This window comes from Rhipicephalus microplus, chromosome 4, assembly GCF_043290135.1.
Source record: "Rhipicephalus microplus isolate Deutch F79 chromosome 4, USDA_Rmic, whole genome shotgun sequence".
Classification (NCBI taxonomy): Eukaryota; Metazoa; Arthropoda; class Arachnida; order Ixodida; family Ixodidae; genus Rhipicephalus; species Rhipicephalus microplus.
In genome coordinates this window covers 37,972,876-37,998,574 of record NC_134703.1, presented here as the reverse complement: position 1 = coordinate 37,998,574, position 25,699 = coordinate 37,972,876, and the positions used below count along the sequence as shown (strand labels likewise).

The window sequence follows — 25,699 nt, the reverse complement described above, 5'->3', positions numbered from 1 at the left end:
TATCGCATCGCTAAGTGGCGCGGACAGGCCATTTGGCATACACTTACTGTATATGCTACTTTTAGGAAGCAGAGTTGCTCCTCTGATAGAACTTGCCACTCGCGCACCCATTTGCCAAGCGCGCTCACGTGCGCATGTCCTCTTTTTGAGGGAAAGCCAACTTCACGGGCGGGCGGCTGCTGGCGACCACTGGCGCCACCACCACCACCGCTGCCCAAGTAGTCCGGTGAAGCGATCCCGCTGAGTGCGAAATGTACTTTGTTGGTGTTGTGGTGGTGTCTTGTGTTGTTCGTTTCTAGTGAACATCAGTGTTAGTGGTGCCTGTGTGGCGCAGCGCAGTGACTAACCGCCGTATTCAAAAATGCTTCTTGACTCGAATTTCGTCCTTCACTTGACTGAGTTGAGCACAGAGCTGCTGCTCGCCTGAATTTCACGCTGCGCTTCTCAAGAATCGCTGCAGATTACAGCCGATATGCAGTGACTTCGTTTGCCAAAAGACGGCGCTTCCAACGACTTTTTCAAGCCAAGGTGAAGCGTTGAGTGAAGGGACGTTCTAGAATACGGCGGTAAATGCTGCGAAGTTGCGATGATGACATGATGCTGCGTTCCCCACTACACGAATCGACAAGGAAAACGGAAAGCCTTTCTGCTCCATTCTATGTGGCAAGTTTATGACATGAGTAACAAAAAAGGAAGTGCCAAATCTGCAACTCGCTAAGCTATAGGTATATTGGGCGGAATTGTCAACGACCATGTTCTTCCCTTACCAGCTTGAATTTTCGAAGTACAAAATAAACTCTGTCCTTTCAAACACGTGCCAGAAAATCGCTACACTTCAAGTAACGTAGTTGGCAGGAACAAAAATCGACATCACACTAAATGTTCAGGCGAAAGGTAGCACTGGCAATTACGTACACCAATTTCAATTCGGTACATTGCAAGTAGTCGAATAAGCCCAAAACCGGTGTCACAGCTTGTATATTGCTCAGGAAAGTTCATCCGTCAGTCGGTAAAATCATAACTGCACGTCGAACATGTCGGCAGTTCCATATGACTCACCACATATTCTAGCGTTGCAGTACATTTCAGAATGAAAATCGCCGTAGGTGTCACGCCTGACTCACATATGATTATGAATTGGAGTTACAAATCTCAAGGAAGTATTCCGGCGACTATGTAGGCGATAATAAACACGGTATGTATTATTTTGCGTGCGCGCGTTGACGTATGCAGAACAAGGCAGAACGGCAAATTTGTGAGCGAGTGAATGTCTAAATACGCACCTTATAGGTATTTAAAGTCAGTATAATTCAGTCCGGGCACTGTGCGGCATTGAATTCGAGGCCTCACCGGGTGTTTACTTTATGCCACAGCTGCGTATATATGTTGAAAATTATAGTTTGCTCGAATTATTTGTAAAACACGGCTTTAGCAATTATTTTATCGATGCACCTACCTAATAACTTCAAGCGCTGCGTTAAAGGCTACGTGTAACGAGCGATTTGCGGAGCTTAATTTATCGAGAGTCTTATACCTGATTATCAGCAAATTGAGTCAAGTTTTCCTGTTTGATCTTTTAAAACAGAAGTAATACTTCCTATGGTGACTGCCATCGTACAAGCTATTGCATCTGTACTCTCTAAAGCAATGATTTGTTCGAGTTTACTTTTCTTTTCTTTGGAGCGGAAGTCATTTCTTTAACGACGGGTTACGAACGATCAAGAAAGCACATAAAGCCAATGGATTGATTGATTGATATGTGGGGTTTAACGTCCCAAAACCACCAAATGATTATGAGAGACGTCGTAGTGTAGGGCTCCGGAAATTACAACCATCTGGTGTTCTTTAAAGTGCACCCGAATCTGAGCACACAGGCCTACAACATTTCCGCACCTATCGGAAATTCAGCAGCCGCCGCCGGGATTCGATCCCGCGACCTGCGGGTCAGCAGCCGAGTGCCTTGGCCACTCGACCACCGTGGCGGGGCGCAAAGCCGATGGGCCGGGTCGGCTTATTCATTCGGAAAGGGTGGCTTCCCTGCATGTTATGGCCACCTACTTAAAGGTAGCCTACACAGTTACCCTAATTTGACGTGCGCTCACGTGGTGTGCAAACGTTTGTGATTGATTCTAGAGACGTTGCGAAACGCCACACTTACAATGCCACATTTTGCTGAGAACGGTAAACTTGCAAAGTCCGACACCTGGCTGAAGCCATAACGATAGAGTTTGGACGAATACATCATTCCAGTACTGGCTGCACTGCTGTCCTTAATGGTCCCGTAGAAACTAGTGCGAAAGAGCCCTGAGGTAATACTCTAAAGCTTCTGTTCGTTTTGATATGTCGGTAAACAGAGCAAGCAAAGGAAAATAGTTTCTGGGGTGCACACTCATTGTTTTTTTCCACTTATTTTCTGCCCCTCTATTGTTCACAGAAAGCGTTTTGCCCGGGCTGTATCGTGTTGAAAATGTAGCGCTCATCTCTCTCTCTCTCTCTCTCACACACACACACACACACACACACACACGCACACACACGCACACACACGCAGGCACGCACGCGCACACACACGCGCAACACACACACACACACACACACACACACACACACACACACACACACACACACACACACACACACACACACACACACACACACTATAAACGTAGCTATAACGTCTATGTAAGGTTTCCGGTGGCGCCTCTACCTAAATTATACTGCCAAAACATTTTCCGTGTAGTTCTAGGACTGTGCAGCGATCAATGTCAGGGATGATACGCGAGACAGAAATCACCAGAAATCTGAGAAAAGGCAGCAGAAGCAACAAAGCCGACATCACGATCAGGAGAACAAGCGACGGCCTACAGACATCAAAAACGAAGACACAACGTAAAGCGAAGCTGTCGATAAAAGCGCGGACTTGGTAACAAAAGCATAAACGAATGTGCTTTGCGGTAAAACGAAGGAAATGTGGCGCATCACTAAACCGTGCGCCCACAGCACGTAGTATAAGCAGGAGAAGAGAAGAACGTGGAGCAAAAGAAAAAAACAAAGCAGAATCATGGAAGAAAATGACAAAGATTCGCTGACACGTGTAATCAATACAACCATGTTTATTTAGTTTTTTCGTGACGGTAAGAGGAAATTGAATCCGCTGTCGATATAATGCTTTACGTTCCCTTCATCCTGTTTATTTTCGAACCTCATCAGCTATTATACGAATAGTTCGCTCTGAGGTTTCTCGCCCCTTCGATATGTCTGTTGAGTTTCTTCTCGTACGAAATTTTTTCTTCATATCGCAAAATGACGTCAAGGTTTCTGCATTGAAGCCGGTAGGGTTCAGTATGGTGTTTCAGCAAAAACTGACATTCCAGACATTTGAAACCAACAGGTATTCAACATGCCGAAGCTGCGGATTTGCCTCCCGATATGCGCAGTAGGTAAAAGTTCTTAACAAACTTAACGACCATTACTTTTGCACAATCAAAATTCGCCAACACGAGTGTGAATTTATTCGACTGCTAACAAAATGGCCTCCAAGACAAGGAAGTGAACGTATCATATCGCATTCAGCATGAGAATGCTCTTGCTAACGAGCCACCATGGTGCTTGTGTAGACAGCCACCATTCGAAAGTTCACCACCATCATCTGTTCTTTAGCGCTCATTGCGACTCTTTGTAAAGGTGACTGAAGGAGGATTTTAAGCCCAGGAAATTCCTCATAGGTCGATGAATTGAGCGTCGGCGCTGGTAATAAATTTCATGTAGGATCGCCTGTTGTTTATTATCTTAAATGAGCATATATATATATATATATATATATATATATATATATATATATATATATATATATATATATATATATATATATATATATATATATATATATATATATATATATATTCAGTCAGTGTTTTTCGTCGAAATTTGGTTACAAAGGTGTAATACCATATCACGGCAGAGAAACCTAGCTTCTAACGTCAAAGATTGGTGTGAACAATGCTTTCGGCAAGTACTGACAACTTAAGCCACACCTACAATACCGATTTACTGCCGCGCCATCGGCGCGGAGTCGCTCAACGTAATAAAGAACTATAGCAGCGGTTACGTAAATGAAATAGGTACAAACACAACCAAAACTGCCATACAAATGCGCTCCTAGGCAACCGAGAGCATGTAAATAAGTCATTAGGCGACATACAGTGGACTAACTAAACCAGCAGAAATATTGACCCGGCGTGCAGAAATGACTTTCAAAGGAACTGCCATCAATACGCCTTTTTCATCCATGATTGCTTCTTCAGATAAAGTGAAACGATAGTAAAATATAAATTGAATAAATATGTACTAGCTAAATGCTGCGCAAATCATAACCAAGCAGGTATGTAAAAGTGTGAATGTCGAATTTGCCTCAGCACAATACTAAAAGGCATTAGACCACGCAACGATATGAAAACTACATTGCATTTTACTGTAAATTTGCCAAGAAGCGTTTCAAAGCGCAGCTCTCAGGCACCCGTTACATCATTGAGTGGCTTTGCCAATGGCATTGGCAGCGTCTGCGTAACAGATATAGCAACTAAAAAGAAAGTAACCGAACGAAGACAAAAGGGAGCCACCGAGGCGGTGGCTACATGGTTATAGAGCGTCTGCTTCCGATGCGGGAGGTGCCGGGTTCTATTCGCAGTGCCGACCGCAACACCACCGGTTTTACCCAATGGCTAGAGGAGTACACTAACTAGGCGCTTGGTTGTTTCTGGGTGCTCATCTCCAAATCTAGCCCCATAAGGTTTAACGAAAGCCTCTAGGCGTACGTTAACCCATCTCAGCGTTGGTGAAATAGTTGAACATCCGCCGCTGCTGTGGGAGGCAGAGAATTGCTGTCACCAGGTGCCTATACTGGTTAAATAGGTACAAGCGCACTTCGGGCCTGGTGCTCGGCCGAACGATGTTACAGTCGCTTGGGAGGGCACCCACCCAGTAGGAAATTGGCGCTATAGGATCGCTAGAGCTACAGTTAAGGTAATTCTTTTTTTTACGTAATGAATTAAGGAATGCTCGAAGAAATTAAAGCGCCGTAATTGTTAGAAAGCTGTTCTCTTTTTTTTCGCCCCATTCAAGAAGGTACACCTCGGCGACAAGCACGACATTCACAAATGAGGTCGAGACACTCACACATGACGTCCAGGATGACGCTGACGTCCCTGTGTCCTGGCCCGCCAGACGGGTCCTCGTAGGCTCCGTGGTAGGCGACGCATCGCAACTCCCGGCCGTTGTGCTCCTTGATGAATGTGTAGTCAAGCACGGACAGGGCCTGCCATGTACCGCGCTTCTCGACGTCGGTCTGGTTAGTCTGGTTGGCCAGGGCGGTGATGTCCTGGCCGTCCAGCTGCCAGCGAAGCGACGCTGGCGGGTTCCCCTTGCGCGACACGCACTGGAACCTCCGCAGGTCGCCTGCCTTGGTCTTGAACTGACCGCTCAGTGGCTGGGTGCCTTCCTCTAGCCGCGGAGGGTGCGGCTTCTCTGCAATGAAAAAAGTAAGCATCTGAGTACTGCGAAAATATGGCCTTCATATTATGACCGCTCCTGTCAGAAGGAAGGAAGGAATAAACTTCATTGTTCAAAATGGTATAGCGGCGCACGTTCCGCTTCTATCCTAGGTGGAAGGATGATTACTTTTTTTTCGTCTTTGATATTTTCAGCCGCCCCGTAGCCCTGCAGTCGCACCATCTTGAGCCTGAATCCCAAGGGCACTTGCCTATTACAAATCACGGCACATTTTATCATTACTGTGTTTTCGGTCGTACTTGACAGGTTTATTCCTCCAGCTGACTAAACATACAAACAAAGCTTCTGGGTATGTTTAGAAGTTAGTTTGAACCCAAGCCAGCGCATGACACCACTGTCTCCCCCCCCCCCCTCCTGGCTGATCTGATAAAAATTAAGCGATGGCGTGCTTCTCATGAAGGCCTCTTCTCGGCGGTACAGGTCGCAAGTAAACAAATCTTTCAATGCAGCATCAGTAGTTCTTGGTCACCATTTTTTCAAACACCCGTAAGCATAACCCTGATTATTAAAACATTACGTGAACCAGCAGACTGAGTCGACCCCACCATTGATCCCACTCCTCTTCCGTGCGCACGCCTATGCTTTGGTTGATTATATCTCCTTAAAGGGGTCCTGCAACACTTTTTGAGCATGGTCAGAAAACACTGCTGATCAGCAGTAGAGGCTCCCGACAACATGCTAGCTAATTAATATAGTACAGCATGTGGCTTTAAATTCACAATGAATTATCAAATTCAACTAAATTTGCTTTCTCTTCTCTCGACAAATCACGTTATATGCCCAATAATCACACGTAAGCGACCCATCTATCAGCCATTGGCTGATTTGAACATGGCGCGCTCGCTCGATACAAAGTTCGCCACGAGAGGCCACTACTTGTCCACGCGTGCACGCGCGATCACACTGAGAAAGCCGCGCATTCGAAAAAAAAAAAGTTCTCAATGTCGCGAAGCGCACGTGATGTTTTTCTGTGGCCTTGCCATCCCTCCCTGATTAGTTTCCAGTACTTTTATCGAGACGAGAGAAGAGAGGATGCAATTGCAGCATGCGACAAATCTTTGTAACTCCACTCGCACTGGACGGATTCTTAAAATTTTTGCGGCGTTGAATCCGTGAAGAAGTAAGCACTTCCAGTGAATTGATTCCATGGTTACTTGAAAAAGTGTTACAGGGCCCCTCTAAGCCATTTACAGAAGTGCATCGCTACACTATGCAAACGTGTATTTGTGTACAGCTCCTGAAACATCACGTTTCAATAAAGCTCGCTTGTAATAACTGTAATCTCACCTGCCATGAAGGAAAGAGCCCGGCGGAATCGTCACAGAACAGTATTTCTGTGAATATGAGATCTCGTACAAGAAAGTTTGTGATGTGAACCAAGCATACCATGTACATACCTACTGCCTCCGTGGTACAAATATTAACAGCTTGCTTTCCATGGAAGATATATAATGCTTCAGCAGATGCGCTTTCAGTGTTTCCTAATGCAGAATCCATGTACTACTGATCATAGTGAGTGCCTTTTTTTTTGCACCCTTTGACACGTGGTAGCAGTTTTCACGCAACTGGAAAAGGGAACATGACCGTTCGAAGAGAACAGCGCCCTCCTTTCATGTTGATCGCTCGGAGATTAGTACGCCGCATCCCTGAGGTTTCATTAGAGTGCTTTAATGATCGCGGATGACTTTGTTCGGCTAATATTTTTGTTTTGTGTCGGTTGCCTGGAAAACGACATTCAGTGAAGAACGCATTACGATAGTCGAAAAGTAGAAGCTCTTCTTCCGCTATGGTCATAAAAATGTAAATGTTAAATTCAGGTAGAGGGGGAGGATTTCAACTGGCTTTGTTTCAGTACAGCTGCAAAATATGACCCACTCATTATAGAATACGCGATAGAGTATATGACAATTTGATGCATTTATATTTTCGAATGAATTCCTTATTACGTACTATTACTTTCTTCTATGCAGTGATGTAGCCTAAGTCTTTCAGCATTGAAAAGATAAAAGTGGTAAGCCGTATATATAACTACATTGCGCCACGCCGAGCTATAATTATTTAACAGATATGCGTATCTTCCGTCATTTTGTTGGCAGGCTGTAGCGTACCGCGTTCCGTGTAAAAATGGACAAGCCAGTTCTCGAGAAAGTGCAGAAGGCTGAATGGTGACGGCTGTCCTTGTGTACCACACCTACACGTATACTTCCAGCAGTTTGCCTACCACATTTATTTGCACACAAACAGAAGTGGACATTACTGGTTAATTTTGGCAAGCGTAGCAACAGTCAGCTAGCGCTGACATATTAGATTAAGGGCCGGCTAATGTTGCCTTGAAAATGACTAATATAGGTATTGGATAGTGCGTATGTTTTGTCAGATACTATTGAATAAACAATGACTAGCATCAGCAACTGTTCCCAATCATAGCTGAAGCATCTCAAAAAAAAAAAAATAATGCTTACCCAGCGCATGGCTAATCCCTTCGAGGAAGTGTGTGTTATTTCATTATTTTCTTTTGTGATATTTACGGCGACGCTGTTGCCTCTTTTCTGTGAGAGCCACCGGCTGAAGAAATTAACGAAAGATTTATCAAAGGTCTGTTTTCTTTTCGACAAAAGCTCAATGACAACCAACAGGTAAAGAAGACAAAAGAGGTAAAGGGCAAGTTATTCGTAGCATAATAAATGTATTTTAATAGTTATGATATGAAAAGGTAGAAATTAACGTGATAAAAAATAATAACTTTACCACCGGCGAAGACCGAACCAACCTCCAAGTTATGCATACGCGTTTGATACTCAATCACTGCAGCTCAATTGGTAGAGAACAGACGCGCTCTCCGAAAGTTGCAGGCTCGGTGCCTATCTACGACGTGTTGTCTGTTCACGCACGCTAACCTATTTACATTTTAATTATAATTACAAATTGACAGCTGAAACGACAACGCGTCCCCCTGAGCTTTTTCGGCTTTCCCGTCTTTTGTCTTTCACTACTCCTGAACATCTGGTAGAAGAACAGCGCACGATATAACGAACCAAGCGCCTGAGGATTTGAAATAGCAGACAACCGAGCTCGTTAGTAAGTATTATTTAAAAAACAGATACGTACCTTGATTAATTATAAAAAAATATTTTAAAAATGAAGCAGTAGTAAAACCGCAAAGGAAATCATGCCAGCTTTGTAATCGTGGTTCCAAGCCTAAAGTCAGAGTGAAGCAGGGCAGCTGGCTTTGTTTCTTTTCTGTTTTCTATACATTTATTCCTCTCTTTCCTTTTGTTCTTTTAATTTCAGAATTTCCTGCGCTTTTTTTCTTTAGTTGCACTTATTTACTTTTTCTTTTTTTCCTTACTTTGTATTTCACGTTTGGTCCATCTTTCGATTTTGATACGTGGTTTGTGTTGTCGTGTTTCCTAGGGCAAAGTAGTAATGTCCACGCTTAATATCGTCATCAAGACGCTCGAAGAACAAGAAGACTGCTATCTGGCACGAGCCTGCTCAGTATGCTATAGTTGGCTGTGCCACATGCGGTTTTGCCCGCGTTAACATCATCATCAATGAGCTCAAAGAACGACGAAGACGACTTACGCTATTATTATGATCAAGATGCTAGAAGAACAACAGGAAGAAGACTTCCGTTTGACGCGAGCTTGTACTCAATATGCAACTGCTGCCTATGCCACAAGTGGGTTTGCCTGCGTTACGCCGAGCGAATACGACCGGATACGACAGCATACAACAGCCTGGTCACAGAAAGTGCTCGGCACTTAAAAACCCAAAGCCTTACCTCTCACAACAAGGTTGGCGGCGTTAGAGTTGAGCGCCGCATCCTCCAGAGATGCCCTGGTAACCTGGCACTGCCAGGAGCCGTCGTCCTCGTCCAAGTTGACCTTGCGAATGAGCACCGAACAGTCGCCGTCCTGCGGCTCCCGCTCGAAGTCGTACTTGTCCGGGATCTTGCCTACGGCGTGGCCATTCTTTAGCCACACGCACTCGCCTCGTCGGTTTCGCACCTGACACTGCAACCGCACTTCGGTTCCTGGGTTGACCTCGGCGTCAGAAGGCGTCTTCTCGAACTCTTGCACGCCCGATACGATACCTGTAGAGAAATGAGAAAAAAAAACGAGCCGACTGAAGACCAAACCGAAACGTGGGAGGCGAAGCTCGCCCTCGAGGACCTGGAAGATCAACAACAACTCATCGCCAGGGCCAAGAGGGCAGTAGAAGCCAGAGGGTTCTTGGACTAAGGAGGCCTCCCACCTCAGGGTGACACCAGGCATTGCTCGGGGCACTGTTTCAAAATAAACGTTCACTTCTCTCTCTCTCTCTCAAACGAGCCGACTGTTTTATCCGAGAAAAAATTGGATGAAAAGGTAGATGTTCTAGACGTAGCACAGCTACTTTAAAGAGAGGGCTTGTAAAGTAGGCTCTATGTGAATGACCGAGCATGAAACTCAAAGCTTCACACTGATCAATGTAGACGCTTGAACTACTCTGTGAGGTATGTACGTAGGCGTGCAACGCAATGATAACAACGAGTTGCGTTGCACACCCACGCATAGTCTTTGATCCGAATGCATTTGACTCGTTAGTTCTTACCCGTGTCAGTCACGGATGCGCGGGCGCATATATAAGAAGTATTGTTGCTGAAATAAAATTGTTTGCAAGTGTAGCTAGCGTCATGCCTTTCTTGTGTCTTTTCTTTTCGTCAAAGTGCACTACTTCACCTACACGATGTGATGAAGAATGCGGACAACAGATATAGTCGCACGAGCGCCCCAAAACATCAGTAAATACCTCTAAGTTCGAGGCAAAGAGATTTTACAGTTGCTATCCCGAAGTTTTCGGTTGACGACGGCGACAACGATTGCGTTCGAAAGTTTAGCCTCACAGAACACCCGCAAAGTGCTATTTCGGTCTTTTCTTTGCACCTGTACCTTGGCCTGTGGCCTATGGCACTTATTTTTCACCACAAATCTTGGAAAGTCACCATCAATGAGCGTAAGTTATTAGAAAATTCTTCTAGAACAACAAAGCAAATGAAGCGTAAATACCTGAACTGAGAGTTCTTAACATCAAACAATCCACGCTGTCGTTCTCTTGTTTCTAGCTTTCAGAGCTTTCAGCTTTGGTTTACAATGGTAGGATGCTGTGCACGCTGTGCATGAAAGCTCTGTTTTTTTTTTTTTAAGTGTGATCCAGTTTTCACTGATTATTTGCATTGTACATCATTTTTGTAAATAATCCTACACATAAACATCTACTGTTAACTGCTACATCTATTCGTTTATTTTCACCCCACCTACCATACGCGAGCTATTCGCTAACGGGATAACCAGATATCATCACTATTACAAGCATCTGAATCCAGTTGAAAACAGTATAGCCACCCATTTATCACCAGCATACGGCCATCTTCTGATGCCAAACAGGGGTTTTTGAAAGTAAACAGCATCATTGAAGAAATCTTGCTGCTCTATAAATCAAGCGCTATAAGTAAATCTGGAATGCGCGCATTGTGAGCCAACAAGATAACGGAAAACTTGATTTTAGTTCTCGTAAAACACACACACACACACACACACGCACACACACACGCGTGCACACAAACACGCGCACGCACGCAAGCACGCACGGACACATACATACACACACACACGCACACACGCGCACACACACACACGCACACACACACACGCACGCACGCACGCACGCACACATACATACACACGGCGTAAGCCCTGCTGCACTGTTCGTCACTGCCAGTGTTCCTCGTGTCCAGTTATGAATACCTTACTATCAGCCTAATGTCAAAGCTCACCAAATCAGTGCGAGACTTGAATGATGACGAAACAATGTGAAATACCGGCCGCACGGTTTGCCTCTTGTTAATATACCGCGTGGTCTACAGATTGCCTTTCTTACTTTCATAAGTTGATCCTTAATTTCTGCAAATTGAAGATGGTAGCGCTGCTTTGAGAATTTCCTTTATATTACAGCATGTCTTAGACGTAGACATCAGAACAACGATGTTCTCTATGGTAGCATGAAAGAAGTAATTTCTATATAAAGCAATGACTGAAAGAAAATATAACCATATAAAGTCAGTGACCTGGCCACTTTTTTTTGCTTTACAGATATTTAGGTTCCATTATTTTTTCCTTGTGGTTTATATTTTTATTGGTTTTAGTTCGTTTAATTCGTGATTATGTACTAGCAGTTTGCATTGTCCTAACCCTAATTATCTGAGGTTTTTTTTCTTGTTTAGGAAGCAAAACATAACTGCCACCTTTGACTTGCCATTTTTTTTAGGTTTACCTTTGCCGATAATTACTTTTGTTGCACAGACAAACTCCCTAGCTTCATTTTAACTTGCATGCTTACAATACAAGAAATACCCACAAAAGCTTAACGTCGCTAACAAATGGCTTTTTAATTAGAACGACCACTGTTAGCAGCATTTATTTCCCTTGAGTCAAAGTGAGAATGCACTTAAAAGAAAGAAGACGTGCATGCTTAATTGCGAACACCACTCATGATGTTTATTTGTTTTTTTTTTTGTACAGTTTGTTTGCTTTGCCCTGTCGAGTACAAACATGCGTGTTGAAACGTAAGTGCGCAACCAAAAATTGTTTCGCTGCGCTTCAATCGTTCTTTTATTTGGTGCTTCGTGCTTACTTTTTTTTTTGTCCACTCATTGTTTCAGCACAAGGTTTGAGCATACAATTTTCAGTTTATTTTCCCGCTATCCTATGATCATAGTGCACCAAAAACTTCTGCAACGTCTTTTTTGAAGCAATGAACTTACATGGCTTTTGAGTTAAGAAGTTTTAGGGGTTTAGTGAGACCTGACAATACATGGCGAGACCCTTTCGGCGTTGGTGCCAAAACGAATGATGAAAAAAAGCTTCGTAAATAAAAGTTGCGCCAAAGTCACGTGATACCGAAGTGAATGTGTGTTTTGACGGTGTACCAAAGACACATGACCCCAATGTAACCTGATGTCATGATGAGACGTCGTGTGGCACTACAAATTTTGGTGGTATCTGATGCCGTCAGTGACGTCACCGTGCAACGTCATCATTGCATCACATATCACTACAATTCGTTAAGCCGCACGATGTACCGTGAAAACTTAATCGCACGACATTGTCGCTTGGTCCAGAGCGAACCCATCACAGAGGCTTTGATTTGCAAAAGCATGTCAGGTGCAGGAAGCTAGTCACTTATCTGATCACGGAGGCCGTACTAAACGACGTTAGGTGCAGCGAGATTTAAAGGGGGGAGGCGTTACCAATACAATAGACTCACGTGCAAAGTAAGATGGACGAAAAAGATAAATTTCGCCCAGCAGTCATTAAGAAAATACATCAACAACCGAACGATTTTATATCTTTTGTAGCTACACAGCCAATTAACTCCAGCAAGACCTTTCCTCGGTCCCGCTTTGCCAATGAGAAAATAGCTTCCTCTTTTCTTCATTTGAAATTCCAAGATGTTCTCCCGCCTCTACGTTTATCTCCGTCGCTAAAGGCTAACTAATTACGTAGCTTACGGCAGAAAATGAATTCAGGTCATCCGAGACTTCCAAGCAGAAGGCAAATTCCCGGATGAGCATAAAATGGAACTGCGAACGGAGTCACTGTAAAAAAGGGCGTTCGTTCTCCCGCTAATTAAAAAGAGCGTACCGTCGTTTTGTTCGTACCTTGTCGTCTTGCTCGTATTTCGCGAGCAGCTAATCTAGTATCGTAAACGCTGGATGGAAAGACTTGTCTTTTATTCAGCTCAAACAGCTCCGAGGTTCAAGTACAATACTTTAGCGCGTTCATTTGGGAAACTTTTGGACCTTACGTATTTCTGGGACAGAAAGCTCAAGTCAACGAGTAATGTGTCAGAAATGCTGGAACCCTCAATCCGTGACATTCACTGCTGCCTGCCGATGGTAGGACTGGTACTCCACAATTTACATAAAAAACAGCTTGTTGTTGCGATAGCATACTCATGGCGCATTCTTGCCGTGGTCGTCATGTTCAGTATAACATTTAAACTATAACATGCCGGGGCAACGCAACTATGAGAGATGGCTTGCGTTGCTTGGGCAAAAATGCTTACTTGGACATGTCTGGCGTGGTCACCTGTGGTCGCAGGCGCCGTGCTTTTTGGAGGAGTCAGCTGACGACTTACACACGTGTACATGCTATGCTCCCATCGCAAAGCTTGCGCTGAAGCCATCAACAGCTCGAGAACTGTTTCTCTTTCTGCCACGGTAGCACTCCTTATGTTCCGTTAGGCTCATTACGCCAGATCGCAGGCTGAAAGAATGAGGTGCTAGCCTTGCTACGTATAGCATTCCTTTTTTTCTTTTTTATGGCATTCAATTCTTAGCTCTGGTAATGAAACCGTGTTTTTACCAATTAAACGGCAGTTGCATGAATGGCAGTTGCATGAGGATATTACATAAAATGAGAAATCACGTGAAACAACCTCTAATAAGAGTTTCTCCAAGACACCTCGTGCTTAAGTTTTCAAACTTTTGTTTCCTCAGTCCCTTTGATTAGCAGGGCCAGCATAAATATTTACATAAGGTACACGCATGTTCTCTCACTACTCTTTTACACGTTTCATCGCATGAAGAAACAATATTCTTGCTATCTGTCTGTGACGTTGCCTTTTACAAAAGTGAAGGCAGTCTCAATCTTATGATAACAAAAAGAAACACGCTAATCTGAAGTCCTCCTCGATGGTGTTTGTCTGCCAATACATAGGCTACTACTGGCCATCTTGAGGATCATGTATTCAACGACGTGAGTAGGGAAGTTTAGCAAAATACCCCTATTACTAGTTACTGGACAGTTGGATCAATCCGTCTCGTGCATTGCATTAACTTCCAGAAGGGCTCGTCTCGTGTGTTCATTAACTTGTACACGCATTTTAGATGACGCGTACAATGAACGAGTGCAACAAAAAACCTCGTAGACCAGATGTATGTGCGTGTAGGCATTGCGGCAGTTCACTGACCGTCATAAGCCGACCAACGACTCTAGTTTGCGTAAAAGCCCTGACATGTTGATAGCACTCCATTTGTTAACGGCGAGTGTTTTCTCCTAAGATGACTCAGTATTGCATATAGTTGACTGAAATCCGCAATGTGCCTTGAAAGTCTCGAAAAAAATTACTCAAGTGTAAATTATTCGTGCTCCTAAGCGTGTGGTATGGTGGAAGAAAAGTCTTACTATACATTTTAGGCTGATATATCAAAACAAAACTTCACAGAAGCATAGTTTGCATAGTGAGAGAAGACTAAAACGTCGTGGCTGCGGTCGTAGTTTCAAAGTAAGGATACAATACAACTACGAAGAAACGACAAACAGGCACGTAAAACTGCTAGAATGAACATAACCAGCCTGACAATATCTAACAACAGCAACGTTCTAAAGCAGAGTGGCACTTTCCCAGATAATTCAGATTACTTGCAAGGTGTTTTCGAGCATGAGTAGACTATTAACTCACTCATTTTGTACAACACATTGAGCTTAGGACATGAGACAGCTTTCAGCTCTCCCATAGTACAGTATCTACTACTGTAAATCGTTAAGCACTTCTTCTAAACACACAGAAGTATATTCTCTTATGCACTTCGACAAATACTGTTGTGATAAAACCTGTTGAATTGCGGGGTTTAAAGGTTCTAAGCGACTCATGTAATCAGGGGCGCCGGAGTGTAGGCGTCAGAAAAATAGGAACAACTTATGTTTTTTTTTTTTTGCAGGAACTAAAATTACGAAGTACGCGGTTCTCTGGCATTTCTCCTTAATCGAAATGCGACCCCCCGAGGCCAGTGTTGAACACCGGTCTTTCGGGTCAGCACCCAAGTGTAATTAAAAATATTTGTGACACTACGGCGGCTCTAGAAATGAAACTATGTGTTCTGTTTTTAGATGTAATATTTATTGTCGGGGTGTACATCCCCAAATCATGATATGACTACGAGGTACGCTGTAGAAGAGGGCTACGGAAATTTCCTTTATACAGGTTCTTAAACGTGGACATAACTGTAGGCATGTGGGCTCCTAGCATTTTGTAACCGTCGGAAAATGGCTGCCACGGCCGGGATTCCAACCCGCGATCTTCGTGTCAGCAGTCAAGTACCATAACTTCTAGACCACCATGGCAGGTCAAACGTTCAATGTGGATAATAAACGAGAATAGGACGAGAAACAAATGTAAACGGATAGAAAAACACGTCAATCCAAGCAAATAAGACACGGCAAGGCAAGATACAATCGGATGCCTCGGGGACATATTGTGCCGCCAACGGTGAAGGAAGCAACGAGCACCTGCCATCACTAGCGATTGCAGCCGCCGCCAATCAAAGCGCATCCAGCGGAAAGGGACTCGGCGGAGCGGAAAATCGACACGCAACGCGGCCGTGATCACCGCTGAAGTCTGCGGCGAGATGTAGACAGCGGCAATATCGCCAGCCACGGAAGACAAGGTAAAGTCAACATCAGAAAAAAATGGCACTACGTCTTTACAGATGAAGATAAAAACATGACAGGAACGGCAACGGAAGCAGCTGTGCAGAAGTGTGGCCTGTACAACTTTGGAAGCGAAGAAAAAAAATACGTCAAAGCAGATACATTGAGCATTCGATTTCAACCGCAATATTTACCTTCCACAAACTGAAACGAACGTAACTGGTTGTAATACATTTTTCTCGTTCCACCGTGAAACACTAGCGCGTGACAAGCGTGTAGCTGTGTCGCAAGCGTACAACGTTGTTTGCGGAAACTAGTCAAATTTGAGCATCTGGAAAAGAAAACCAATAACATGTTGTGCTGATGGCAGCTTTGCTTCATTTAAAATATTTGGGCTCATTTTTGTTGTACAAAAAAAGACGAAAAGTAATGGCAACGTTTCAATCTCCCAATGCAAGACGAAATATTGCAGCCTTAGCAACGCGAGCCACGACAGACTGTTTACGAGAAAACAGCGTTCATTATTGCGAGCGCTCCCAGCTAAAGCAGGACATGTTCAAAATTTCCATAATACATTACGCCACTTTCAATAAGCGAGAAAACAGAGACACGTGAATAGAGATCTTCATTAAAAATATTTAAAGGAAAAATAGCTTCAGTAAGACACCATGGAGCACTGAAAATTGCAGCAGCTAAAAAGGCCCTGGGATTATGTAAAAATAACTACACCGGCTTATCACGCTGAGGCTACTTTGCACAGTCTCGATATGCTGCTCGAGGGCTGAAGAATTAGTATGCAAGAGCACGGGGACTTATGATCGGTACTTGCTTATCCGCTCTTGATCACGCACTCAGAGGCTCTGAGACAATATTTGAAAGTCTGTAAACCATTGTGAGAGATATTTATGCCTCTTCTTTGGCGAGTTTTCATCCGAGAAGCTACTCGAAAATGGCATCGCAAGTATTCTGCCCGTTTAGGTTATCTGCTCGGTCAACTCGCGCAGCCTGTCGAAGTGTACATTTTTCTCGATAAGTTCCGTGCCCTGGAAGAAGAATAAATATTCTTGAGCGTCACGCGAGAGAATCGCACTGAAGCAATAGACTTAGAAATAAAAATTAAGGCTAAACTTTTCTTACTTCTACCTCCCCCAATAAAAAATATCACAACCAGAACACCGTAAAGCTTGTTCTGCCACACAAAGGGTATGTATGCGGCAGAGCCAAAACTACACAAAAAATAAATGTAAAAAAATCGCAGCATATCCACAGAGTGAATGATGATGAGTGGAGCGAAGAGTCCCGTCCGTTCGTTCGTGCGTCCGTCCGTGCGTGCATTCATCTGTCCCTGCGTCCATCTGTGCATCTGTAGGACCGTGCTAAGAATAGGTTGCGTGACAGTTTTAGTGTGATTTTATTTGCTTTGGGTCCTAAGTTTGGAGAGGCACGTCAGCCGTTGGCAGGCAGTACTGCTTTAGTTGCAATCGGTCGAAGCGTGTCCAACTAGATTTGCCGTCAACGCAGACAGTAGGGCGCCAGCATGGTACGCCGCGTAGTTTTGAAGGCGCCAAAGACGGCCGAGCATTACGAGTTCCAGTTAACTCAGGAAAAAGAAACCGATCTCCACTTGGGAAACGGGGATTAGAAACGTCGGCACATCAACGGACATCTTTCAAGACTCAGAGCGGCGCAGTAACTCCTCACTCCGGTTCAGCTGCAGCCCAGTCGCATGCGGTGTTCGCACACGCCGTTTTGAGGCAGCGTTCGTCGCGAAACTCGGAGATCACCGACAACCTTCTGTCCCGGCTCGGGTTAGCTCCGGTAGCTCACGGAAGCGGGTGGGTTGGTGACACGAGGGAGCTTGGCAGATGTCGCAGCAATTGGGCGCCTAATCGGCGATTTGGTGCGTATGGTCGCAGTGGCGTGTCTTCTACTGTTCCCGCGCTAATTCTCACAAATGAGCTCGTAAGTGCAACCACGGGTGGTCAGCGAACGGTTTCTCTTACAGCTCACATGGGACAAACATATTATTGCCCCGTCGTCAAGAAGTTGGCGTGTTACAGGGAAGTCGTCCTATGGCCCCAATACCCAGTACGTGTAACTCTGTCTAGATAATTGTGCGCCGCTGAGCTGGCCTTTGCCTCTATGACATTTTCTAGTTTTGTGTTATTTACATTTTGTTTGTGTTATTTAAGGCGAGGGTATGAGCCCTCGCACAAGCACGAATATTGCGTCCTCTTTGCGTGTTTTTCATCGACCAAGTGTACGGTCTTCCAAGGGGACAAGCAGGCGACGATTCACCGAGAGTTGTGTAAAAGCGGAGCACCGAGGGTATAAGAAGAGGCCCCAAAGTTCCGCCAAGGGTTCTGAACCGGGCTTGAGGTGTTAGTCACCGTCGGCTCTGCCTATTCCCATAGGGTCGCCCTACCGAAGACGGTTCGTTTCCAAAGTGTTTTTCTTTTCTTTTTTTTTTTCGTAACCTTGATGTCCGTAACTTGATAAAATTTGTACAGTCTGCTAATATAAGTTTTTCTCAACTTATAGAACTTCTCCAGCGTTTCTGCTTCATCTTCCAGCGACCAACAAGTCAATCGCCACTATTGAAATAGCGGCAGCACGTTTTGTTCTCTTACTTTGCTGTACCACCTCGGGTGGAGCGTCTCGGGTGCCGAGTGGCGAGAGTTGGTTTCTCAACGACGGAAAGAACCTGAATTTTACTGCATCCGTCCTTGAGTCCGCCCATGCTTCCGTCCGTCCGTGCTTGCGTGTGGCCGTCCGTGCGTGCAACCGACTATCGGCCCATTTCTTTCTGCCTGTCTGTTTGTCTGTCTGCTTGTCTGTCTCGTGACGAGCACGAGCCGCCGCGGCCCTCCGCTTCGCCCATGCCCCACCAACGATACGACACGTACGATGACGATCCAAGAGGCAGGGAGGCACTCGTTCCCTGCGCACCGAGGCACAGCCCACGCAGCAGGCATTCAGAGAGTACGGTATAGCGCCATCTAGAATATCCTCAGTCAACTGCAGTTTGTATGTCCACACTGCCGATTACGCCTGAAGCTGGACAAGTTTAAACTAACAGGAACTTGGCTCCTAAAATTTTTTGATATCAAGTTATGACACGCATTCTTACATTCGCTACAACGGCATAATGGATGTACCTAGCTTACCTTACATTTGAGTTTACAGATGTAGTTCTCAAGAAAACGCCTACTATATAAAACATTTCACGAATACGTTAATTTTGGATTTATGGCTTTGTACACGAGGCATGAAAAAAATAGGTTCTCCTAGATCACCCGTCATTACTACCAGCATTTATGCAAAATAGTGAAAGCAGCCAAGGATTCTACAACTTCTCGGTGGCTCATTTAATGTTAACAGGTTAGATCCCAGCTGCGGTGGACGCTTTTCAATGGAGGCGAAATGGTTCAGGCCCGTGTACTGTGTGATGTAAGTGCATGTTAAAAAACACCGAATAGTAAAAATTACCAGGCCCTTCAACTACGGTGGGCTCATAATCATACAGTTATTATTATTATTATTATTATTATTATTATTAATATTATTATTATTATTATTATTATTATTATTATTATTATTATTATTATTATTATTATTATTATTATTATTATTATTATTATTATTATTATTATTATTATTATTATTATTATTATTATTATTATTATTATTATTATTATTATGTAACTTTGAAAAGCCCACCCTCTCATAACACGAAAAACAAAGCGAGATTTTTGTGAAGCTAAGACACAACAATAATCTGAAATGATAAGCTACGAGAGGCGAAGAAACGTGAAAGAATGGCGTAGGGTTTACCCATCACTTTTTTCGTCCGATACATCAAAGACACACAGGACAAAAGCGCCACCTAGAAAAGGGCCGCGCGACTGCATTAACGAAGCTGTCGGTAGCCCGGAAGAGCAACGGAAGGCCGCCAGGAGTCATCTGGTTGGGCCAAAGATACCTAAATGCTTCTGGCGTTCGTTTACAGCTACGTGCAGTCGGTGATGATATATGTAATCTTGCGTTGCGAAGGAAGATTCATTCTTGCAAAGCTTCACTGATGACCCTGTGGACGCTAAATAATTAAGACAGGAAGAGGTAGCGATGGAAAACACACCAGCCAAGAGATGTTTACTCACGAAAAACGTTGTGGCATCAGCGCAGCCTGAGATCGATCCCAATAACTCAGGGACACCGCAAGCCAAATAAACAAAACTTAGTAAAAAGCGTGTTTTAGGGGCGAAGCTTCTTAAGGCTTGGTTCGGTCGTCCCCTATATGCGTGCATGTTTGTAGGAAGCACCTCACAGGATATCCACGGAGTGAATGATGATGAGTGGGGCGAAGCTTCGGAAGGTTTTATTGGCAAACTATGAATCATCCACTGGCCACATCCGTCGGTCCATCTGCTTGACGCACTGATTGACGAACAGATGGACGCACGGACGGACGCGCGGACAGACACACAGACGGACGCGCGGATGGACGCACAGATGGACGTACGCACGTACACACGGACGGATGCACAAACGGGTGCACGGATCGATGAACGGATGGATGGATGGACGGATGGACACATGCACGGACAGACGGAAGCAAGAACGAATGAATGGACGGCCGCGCGAATGGACTGACGGACGCTTCGTCCTAATCATCATTATTCACTCCGTGGATATGCTGTGATTTGTACCATTGCGACGGGGCGCTATAGATATACTCATAACACCCTGAGCGAGGTGCTAGTTGTATCTAGGTCCTTCTCGTGTGTTCGGTTATATTCAGGCGATGAGAGGCGCCGTATAGCGGAGGGCACCTTATAATTTAGCCCCCCCCCCCCTCCCTGTGTTTTTTATCGTGTACTATCTGACAGCGCGCGGCCCTCTTCGGGTAGATTACTGGCTATGGCTATAGCCCTTTACCTGGGACCTTATTAGGATAGGACAAATGATGGAATGAAGCCGCCCAATGTCTGGCTTTATTATTTCTGTTGTTTTCTACAATCCCTGTTTCCCAATGTAGAACTTTATCGAATAATGTTAACACGAGAAAAAAACAAAACAAAAATGGGCTCGCGAGAATGTTGTACAATAATAAATATGACCTCATCTACACTTTTAGAGTACGTCGTTATCCGAGACAGTTAACCAGCCAGTGTGAGAGCATGTTGCTTATGAAAGGTCTAAGGCATTTTAGGTTACTGAAATAAATGCAGGCGAAAACAAATAGGCCAGCACAGTATATTTATATTGACTGCAGTCCACGTGGTATCACAAAAAGAACCGTCCATTCATTATGTTCGCACCATGAGCTTAGGCGCACGTCAGCAACCTTCATTATAGCACACAGCGCAAGTTCGCATCAAGGGTTCGTATTTTTATTTTATTATTGGCCTTGCTTTCTTACAGCATGGCCAGGCGTACTTCTTTGACTTATCCAGCGTTGCCACACATTTGAATGAGAGTACAGCTAAGAGTCTTCCGCGCATGTGACTACGTCGCTTAGGGACAACTATTGCATCACAACTCAAATACCTCGTGAAAGACATTTTTAAGTAGATATAAATCAAACGACGTTAAGAAAATGTGTTTAAAATTTGTTAAACCTCATCTCTTTGTGTTTAAAATATGATAAATAAAAAGGCAAAAGATCGTTTTGGTAAAGAGCTGGGCATGATAAAAAGAAAGTGATCCCCACACCGCGGCGATTTGTCAGCTTAGCACAAGAGTAAAAGAAAATGAAGACGGGTGGAACCCCACAAATTATCTAAGTGGAAAAAAATATAGAGTAAAAAATTCATAGCAAAAACCAAACGAGCTCACAGTAAAAAAAAAAACAAAGAGCCTTTTTTTTTTCGGAAACGATAAATTAAATTTCGAGAGTCACTTCCTGCAGCGGTTCAACGTCAGCAGCCCTCTTGATGAATTTCCGGATGGCTGGCTGGCCAGAAACGGTATCTGGCCGCAGTTCCGTGTTGTCCACGTCGAATATCAAAAGCGGAGCTATGCGACGGACAGCCGTGCGAAGAAAGACGGTAGTCTCTCGGTAATAAAACTGTGCAGTGCGTGTGACGCCGTAAAAAGCGCGTAGGAATATCGCACAGCTCACGGAGATAATGCTTACTGCTCTAACAGTAAGGTAGTGACCTAGAAAGAAGTAATAAACAAAATGATGATGAAGTTAGCCAGTTAGGCCAGCTGCATACAATATGCTGGGAAAAAAGGGTAAGGGGAATGAAAAACAGCACGGAAACATCTTACACGCGAGAAACATATTTTTGTAAACAAGTGACGTAACCAGAGGACAGGTACAACTGGTCAGCCTAAGAACTAAACTTATATTTTACTAATAGTACATGAAAAAAAAACATCAACAGAACACACTCATTACCAGCAGGCCAACAGAAGCTCCAGAGTTGTCGGTTTCTTTTATAATACGGTAAATTTGCACTTCTTTTTACAGAGCCACTTGTTCAATTTTCAGTCGCTTGCTGTGCTTTCTGGGTTTACTTGCATTTTTCTATACATACATGCACTTATAATTGAGCCCATCATGGTGACTGATAGCGGGTTTCTCAAGCAGTCTGCGTAGTTGAGCGCTGAAATTGAACACACGGTTGAGGAGTCAGCTAGTAATGTTACGTTGATAACGCACCGAAAACGTAAAACGAACATCGTGCATGCTGCTCAGGACACTACGTTAAGGTTTAAGTATTTGCTATCACCCATAGCTTAGCATATTTTCGATGTACAAAATAATCGAAACCAGATATTCTACCTTTGTCTTGAACTTGGGCGACCTCAATAATCAGGAAACCTATTAAACTATATACCACATTTTTTGGTAGCTGGTTTCAGAATGATTGTCGGCCTGTTAGTTGAATAAAGCCTTTGGATATTACTTCATGGTTGTGAACGACCTGAAATTTAAGTCCTGGCTAGATGCCCATGTTACATAAATAGTATCACTTTACAATTTACTTTTTTTAAAAAAACGCAGATGTTATTCCGCCTGTAAAAATCTAATTATTTAATCAGTGAGATAAATTACGAAGCTGTCAAACGATAGGTTTTAAAAGCCTAAGACAAAAATTATTGTGCCAAGCGTTCAAGTTTATCTGCAGCAAAACGTTCGTTGTTTTAGACCCAGATCATGAAAAATATTGACAGCTACTTGCTTACTGAGCCACAGGTCGCGCATTGCAAATTTAGTGCCATTTTTTGTCACGTCAATGTCACACTACGCTTCGTTACAGAAGTATCCCCACATGTGTTGAAGTGTTTTTATTCGGACATGACATCCCTCCATTACACTCGCCTAATTAACACAAATGCTTCAAAGCTTGGATGCGAGGATTGAAGAAATATTAAAGGAAGACTCACAAGAAAGCACTGAAGTTTTTTTAGAAACCTGCAAGTACAATACGTGTTTGAAAATCTAGTACACCTTCCCTATATTGTTATTAAAGCAATGCATGTTTCTATTTAGGTTTGATATTCATATGCTCGTTCTTCATCCCGAAATTCATTGAAGAGAAAGTGCGTTAAAATTACACGAAAAAAGATGAGACCAGTCCGATTTCACATTACGCCAGTGCGCACTTTACAGACGTGCTACAAGAAAAAAAAAAACTAACAGCATGCACGTGCAGCTGCGGAGCCGGGCCTAGTTGCGTGCTGTATTTGGCGTACGCGTCGACGAACGTGTCCATATCAAGCACGTGCTTTTGCATACTACAATGCCTTAACGTACGTTCATAGCTAGATCAGTCAATTGCTCAATGAAAATGGAGCGCCATTTATATAACTGGAAAAATACTTTTGCGTGAGAACATGCACACCAATTAAGCGATAAGCTGCGAGGTGTTCCAAAGCAGCTGCTTGCGTATGCCTAACACCTGCTATATAACAATAAAACAAAAAAGCAGGCGATTAAATCTTATAAATATGGCAAGTAAAAACAGTTTCTTCCCAGTGCTTCTCGAACCAGTACAACTCAGGCAAGCGGGCGAGGTTCTACAAGACCCATTTTCTCATCGGGTATCACTCCTTTTATCGCCTGTCCACGCTGCATACAATTCAACTTTCACTGCTTACACGTCGGCCCAACACGACGATTAGAGCGACAAATATAAGGTCACGGACGATCAGCCGTATCGTGCAGTGCGCAAGACGTCTGCTGCAGGAAACTAACGATGAAAATCAGTGATGCGGAGGCAAGTTTCGGTCTAGTGCATAGGATGTCCGGAGGACCGGAGGGAAGATTAGCGAGAAATTGATTAATGCCGCTACTTCTAACGGCGCCTTTATTAGCTGCACACTCCCTGGACGACAGCAGCTGTGAGTCAGCTGCTGGACGAAGTACTAGCGTGTCAGCATGCACCGCGTTAAAGGCGGTGACTTTCTGGCGCACAAAATTATTACACTTCTTTTAGGTCTTAAAACTTTTTCGTGCGCTACTTAAAACATCGGAACTTCTGGATAGTGAGAAAATGAACGCCGATTGAAGAAGATTGAGCTAGCAGCTCGACGGAAGTAATTAGCCTTGGTAATTTGCGAGGACACTACATTTTTTTGTACTCCTTACTTTATTGCAAGACCGCCATTTAACAGCTTATATATTTCGATACAGAAACATCAGAAATAAACTTTATATAAACATTCAGGCCTAAACTTGTGTCCATGTAGTGATTAGTACACCTATCCCGTGTTTCGTGGGATCAAGCTGAGTTATTGCCTCACACGCGTCGTAGTAAATATGTCATTTTTTTTTTCATACGTGCATCTTTCATTAAGTAGGTGTCCCCACACAAATGCGCACTACACTTTATCGCTCGATTTCGTGACTCTATCGCAAAATGGCGCTATCAGTTCTTGCGTCGTTGTTATATTTCTGAAATGTATCGTGGTTGCCAAAAGGGCAAATACCGGCGGCTTTTGAAAGTGAATAATTGATATTGATTGACACACAAACATTATTTATTCTACGGCTTCAACATTGAACTTTCATATAAGATACTGTGCTGTCAGAAGCATGGCACTGGGCTAGTTCTACATAGATATAGATAGATTACACTTTTGCAACCAAAAAAAAACTTAAAAGTGCAGGTGAAAGATAAAAAGTATCTTACGGCAAGCTGGAAGAAGTGTAATGCATTTCACTTGTTTCTTTGTCATAGCCTAGCGTCTACAAGTTAATGACAGCACTTAAAAAGAAAAGCAGCATGCACACATTGCTCAATTGATGAACACACCATAGTCGTAAAGTGTGATTATGCCACATCGTCACAGTCAAAGAGCAAGCCAATTCCTAGGCGAGAACGTTCATTATTATTTCAGACAATCTTTTCTGCTACCAAGCACAACGGTGCTGTTTTTTGATGAAGTTATGTAGGTATAAAGTGTACTTACTTTTTGTGTGCCTAAAGGTTGTCAACTCCAAGCCTATCTATCCCTGCCACAGACTTACAGCAAGTGCTTTGGTAAAACAGACCAGCATGCCAAAAATTAAACGAGAGAGCAATTGAATACATTGATCTCATGATTTATTACCCAAGCAACAAAACTTTGAGTAAGTAAAGATGCAGTTCCTTATACCTATCTATCCCTGCCACAGACTTACAGCAAGTGCTGTGGTAAAA

General features: G+C 43.7%; 1 protein-coding gene across 4 annotated transcripts in view; it reads right to left on the bottom strand.

Moving 5' to 3' along the window:
• LOC142814230 (kin of IRRE-like protein 2) overlaps window positions 1-25,699 on the bottom strand; it is a 314,543-nt gene that overhangs the window by 46,103 nt on the left and 242,741 nt on the right. For all 4 annotated transcript variants that reach the window (XM_075892567.1, XM_075892565.1, XM_075892566.1 and 1 more), the window contains exons 2-3: window positions 9,353-9,664; window positions 5,176-5,523 (exon numbers count right to left, since the gene is read on the bottom strand). In XM_075892567.1, the coding sequence (XP_075748682.1) occupies window positions 5,176-5,523; window positions 9,353-9,664 (660 nt within the window). The remainder of the gene's footprint in view (window positions 1-5,175; window positions 5,524-9,352; window positions 9,665-25,699) is intronic.